The following is a 5,572-nucleotide window of genomic DNA, read 5'->3' on the forward strand; positions in this document are numbered from 1 at the left end:
TCAATATCGTTCTTTTTAATTATTTTTCAAATGTAAAGTCTCACATCGAATACAAGAATGTCGCATAAAGAATATACTTCTTGAATCTTTAATTATTTTTCAAATTAAAGTCTCACATCAAGTAAATAAATAAAACATAAAATGTATATATAATCATAAAGTGATATTTAAGATAAATCAACTTTGATATATGATATTTGGTATAGATTTGCGGTGATTAACTAAAATATCTTGAACCTTAAAAGACTTGTAGGTGATTAGAAACCATAAAGTATAAGTGATAACATCTATATTAAAACTAATCATTAGTTTACTAAAACTTAGTATAACATTATTAAAATATTATAAAAATACCACTTTGATAATATTTGAAAAATGTTGTCTAATTATGTAAAATGATAAAAATGATAAAAAAAAAGTTTATAATTTATAAGTCAGATCATTTTCCTAAGTTTGTTAAAATAATTTAACAAATAAGTTAATAAATTATTAATGACATGTCAAATAAATTTATTTTTGTCAAAATAACTTATTAATTCTTTTAATAATTTTCTAAATACATTCTTAATATTAATTTATTGCTTTTCAAAAAAATAAATAAAAAATATCATAAAAAATCTTTCTATAGGAAAAAAGAATCATAAAAGCTAATGAGGATATTTTGAATATATTATTACTAAAATTATAAGTCAAAAAGCAGTTTTAATCATAAATTACAGTACAAAAAGGAGTATTAATGTGACCAGGACCGATGCATGAGAGTTTTGCACTTCAGCCTTTTCTGTTTCATGTTGCGTTTATAAATAACATCCATAGTTTTACACATGTTTCATGCATTCAAGAGTTACAAAAACCGTATAAGCAAGTGGTTTAAGGCTAAAACGCGATTCAATGCCATCTCTGCAAAAGAAATTGCTTGATGAAGAAAGTCTTGCTGAATCTCAGCCAAAGACATGCTCGAGGAAGCCCGGATGGAAAGCCATGCCTTACATTTTAGGTCTGTCTCTAAACATTTTTATAATTATTTTAGGTTAAAATACATTTTGATCTCTCTTCTTATTTTTTTTTCATTTTAAATTTAAAAACAAAAAGAAAATATTTCTTGAATTATTTCCGTTAAACTAAGTTAATCTCTGACAATCTTTAAAAATATTAGCAAGATCTATCCGACATATTATTAGGTTAAAAGCAAATTTTAAAGTGAAATTTTCTAAAATCAATAAAAATATCTTTTAATAAAAAATAAAAATATTCTAGAAATGAGTCTTAAAAAAAAGTATATTAATAATTTTTTAGTTTCGTACTAATGTACGTATTAAACTAATATGATTTAGTCAGAAAATAAGTAAAGTCTGACCAAGAATTGAACGAGTATTGTCTAACATTTCAACCTTATATTTAATACATTAACTATTTGTGTCCAACTCCTTGATTTTATATTTGTATATCTTTTAGAAATAAGATTTTTAAAATAAATTTTTAAATATACAAATTATAACTTTTGAATTATAAAATATTAATACAAATTATAATTCTTAATATAAAATAATATTTTTAAAAGAGACTTAAAGCAACAACTTCACTAATTTTGGAGTTGGTTAATTTTAATTGACATGATAGATGTCTATATAACATGGTGTCTTTCATAATTTACGTGTATTTTAAGTTGTTATAAAAAAAATTTGGCAGAATGATCAATTTAATCGAGACAAAAAATTTTAACACAAGAAAATCAAATTAAAAAAAAAAAAACCATGTCTCTCACAATTTGTCATATAATTTAAGTTAATATAAAAAATTGACAGAACGATATCAATCTGATCAAACAAAGATATAAAATCCTTTAAACTCAAGAAAACCAAATTAAAACAAAAAAAAAATTAAGGTTATTGAACAAAGTATATTTTATTTGTTTTTTTTTTCTTCTTATTTTGATACTTAATAATTCAATTATGCTATGAGGCCATTATTAAAATAAAATTAAAAAAATGTGCAGGTAATGACACAATTGAGAGGCTGGCATCGTTTGGAATGCAAGCAAATTTTGTGGTTTATTTGATGAAAGTGTATAACATGGATCAGGTGCTTTCTGCATACATTTTGAACACTTGGCTTGCTATTTCCAATATCACTCCTCTAATTGGAGCCTTTGTTGCTGATGCCTACTTGGGAAAGTTTCACACGATTGTTCTTTCATCCTTTTCAAGTCTTGTGGTACATCTTAATTTCATGTGGTCAATTACAATAAAATCACTGCTGGAAATATTTAATAATTTCAGATTATATATAACCTTCATTTCAAAAAATTGTCTAGGGTATGGTGATAGTGATGCTAACGGCTTGTGTGCCCCAATTTCATCCTGCACCATGCTCAACTCAGCAACAACAAAATGATGAGTGCATTGGCCAAACAAATTTCCAAATGGGTGTCTTAATTTTTGGGTTGTTCTGGCTATCTATAGGCACAGGTGGAATTAGGCCATGCAGTATTCCTTTTGCTGTTGACCAATTTGATTTGACCACTGCTGAAGGAAGACAAGGAAGTAGTAGCTTCTACACTTTGTACTACACCACACAGACACTGATTCTGTTGATCAACCAAACTCTATTGGTTTATATTCAAGACTCTGTCAGTTGGACTCTTGGTTTTGCACTTCCCAGTGTGTTTATGGTTATTTCAATTGTTTTCTTCGTTGCTGGTACTAAAGTTTATTCCTATGTTAAGCCTGAGGGAAGCAACTTTTCTAGCATAGCTAAAGTGATGGTTGCAGCACAACACAAGCGCCATCTTCGTCTGCCTCCAGCTGACCACACACAAGGAGCATTATATGATCCTCTACTCGAGACCAATGATTCTGAAGTAAAATTGCCCCTCACAGATGACTATAGGTAAAATAATATCACAATAGTACATGAAATTCACATCATCAATCAATTTGGTCTTGGACATTATAATAAGTAAATTTTGTTATTGAATTTGACAACGGGAATTCATTTGTTTAAAATACCAAAATGTTTTCTTATAATATTAAAGTTTGGATTGACTCTTGGTTGCAAAGTCAAATACTAAATTTACCTTTTTTATAATGTAAAGGGATAAATTGATTCATGGTACCATTTTCAAGAACAATATTAGTCTTATACTAAAAGTTTAATTTATATATATTATGTGTGTAAGAAAAATTATTGGATAGAATCAAAGTTTCACGTAATAAATTTTTTGTATGATAATTAAAAATAAAATCATGAAAACTTAAATTTAAAGTGGATAATATATTTTCAATGTGAAAACATGTGTGTGAATTTTTTGATGCACAACAAATATATACTTTCAATTGATACAAAATTATGGTATAAGTTTTATGGTAATTATTATAAATGTTAATAAATTTATCGATGCATAAATTATTTTTTCTTATATAGATATTTCTATTACAAAAAGAAATCAACAAAAATAAATTTGGGTCAACCTTTTCTTTTATGTTACATATAAAAAAATGTGATAATTGACTATAACTTTGACTCTTAAACATAATGTTAGATGTTTGATTCCTAATTCATGTATGTGAAAAAAATATTTATAAAAAGAAGTCAACTCTTTAAATAAATATTAATGCTTCAAAAGATTAATCTTTAACTTTCAATAAGGATCATCTTGATTTAAAAAAAAAAATTTGCTTGTGCTACTTACTATTTTTGTTTCTTAGGTGCTTAAACAAAGCAGCCATTTTAGTAGAAAATGAATTGAACAATGATGGATCACGCAAAGACCCTTGGAGACTTTGTACCGTCCAACAAGTTGAAGAGGTGAAATGCTTACTTAAGATCATGCCGGTATTCATAACCAGCATCATAGTCAACATTCCCATAGGACAACAAGCAATATTTGCAGTATCACAAGCCTTGAAAATGGATAGGAACTTGGGAGCTAATTTTGAGATACATGCTGGCTCAGTAAACGTCATAATGATGTTGTCAATAGGTGTATTCCTCCCAATCTATGATGAAATAATTGCTCCTGCCCTAGAAAAGTTCACCAAGCAAGAAAGGGGACTAACAACCCTTCAAAGGATTGGACTTGGTCACGCTTGTGGAATTCTATCGATGGTGGTTTCAGGGGTGGTGGAGATCAAGAGAAGGGAATTGGCCATTTCAAAGGGTGCATCTGATGGGGTTGCACCCATGTCAGTGTTGTGGCTAACTCCTCAGTTCATGCTCTTGGCATTTTGTCATGTGTTTGCAACTGTTGGCCACACTGAGTTTTTCAACGCTGAGTCCCCTGATGGCTTGAAAAGTATTGCCAATGCATTGCTATGTCTCAATATTTCAGCTGCTAGTAACTTGAGCAGCTTCATAGTAAACATTGTGCATTCCTACACTGGGAAACAAGGTCAACCAGATTGGCTTGATGGTGACATCAACAAGGGCAGATTGGAGAACTTCTATTTCATTGTTGCGGCATTGGGAGTGTTGAATTTGTGCTATTTCATATTTTGTTCCCGTCGCTACCATTATAAGGTCACTGTGAAGGCCTGAAAACAGTTTAAATATTTATTGATTATCTCACAATTAATATGCTTCAGAATGGCACCTGTACATTGAAAAGAAAACTAATAATATATTTGTGTAAATGTACCATAAGGTTTGATTTCATGTTCACTTTCTGTAGTTCTATTTTCTGTTAGGCTTATATATATTGTTACAATTTGTTGAAATAAAATTTCGTCCATAAGTTGTCAAAACGAGAATGATTATATATGTTTTTCCTTTGAACTAGCAAATCGAAATCGGCTTACAGAACTTGATATGCCTTGATGCCATTTTTGTCTACAAAATCACGAAGAAAATTTTAGCATTAAACCTTTTAAAATGAACCATATAGTGCTCCACCTACTATTATCTCGTTCCTGTAAAGGACTGGGTATGAGAAGTTGAGAACCCAAAGGCTACAAGCCTACAATTGAAAGTTTGGTACTACAAAAGATTGACTTTGTAGAACAAGACCGAGATCAAAAAGGGTCGCTGGTTATCAGGTTGCTGAATTTCTTACAAATGCTCAGTTATGTTAATTTTATATGAGTTAATCACCTATGTATTATTAATTTTACACTGGCAACCTAACAAAGTTATGGAAAAGAATCGTCTCTCATTCTATTGATCAATAGGTAATTATATATAAGTATATAGGCTAAATTATCTCCCTCATATCTTTGATATGATTTGGCAATATTCTGCAATAAAGGAGAATTAAAACCAACAAAATATATGCCAAATTAACTATTCTAATTGAGGAAATAATCTCAAGAATTATGCATGAGAGCATAACCCGTATATCATATCCCATATTACCCTCCCTCAAGGTGGAGCATGAGGATTACGAATGCCCAGCTTGTTAAGCAGAGTCTGAAATTGATGTCGTCCCAAGGCTTTTGTAAGGATGTCGGCAAGTTGCTCTTGTGTCGGAACATATGATGGTTGAATGGTGCCTTGGAGTATCTCATTACGAATGAAATGACAATCCACTTCAATATGCTTTGTCCGTTCATGGAAAACTGGATTTTTCGCTATATGC

The 5,572-nt window shown here is 29.8% G+C and overlaps 1 protein-coding gene across 1 annotated transcript; it reads left to right on the forward strand.

Moving 5' to 3' along the window:
• The first annotated feature begins 850 nt into the window (after positions 1–850).
• On the forward strand, positions 851–4,695 carry LOC109818014 (protein NRT1/ PTR FAMILY 2.13-like). Its single transcript, XM_083072095.1, has 3 exons — positions 851–997; positions 1,997–2,889; positions 3,708–4,695. The coding sequence occupies exons 2-3, from the start codon at positions 2,318–2,320 to the stop codon at positions 4,534–4,536; spliced, it is 1,401 nt and encodes a 466-aa protein (XP_082928221.1). The 5' UTR covers positions 851–997; positions 1,997–2,317; the 3' UTR covers positions 4,537–4,695.
• Positions 4,696–5,572: the final 877 nt, after the last annotated feature.

Source organism: Cajanus cajan, chromosome 3 (genome assembly GCF_000230855.2).
Source record: "Cajanus cajan strain Asha chromosome 3, NIPB_CcT2T_4, whole genome shotgun sequence".
Taxonomy (NCBI): Eukaryota; Viridiplantae; Streptophyta; class Magnoliopsida; order Fabales; family Fabaceae; genus Cajanus; species Cajanus cajan.

What these genes read in the sequence shown, in the direction of transcription:
- LOC109818014 (XM_083072095.1), top strand. Translation starts at nt 2,318, where the DNA reads ATGGTGATAGTGATGCTAACGGCTTGTGTGCCCCAATTTCATCCTGCA. An exon ending in CCCCTCACAGATGACTATAG is followed by an intron (nt 2,890 to 3,707) that starts GTAAAATAATAT and finishes TTTGTTTCTTAG; the next exon opens with GTGCTTAAACAAAGCAGCCA.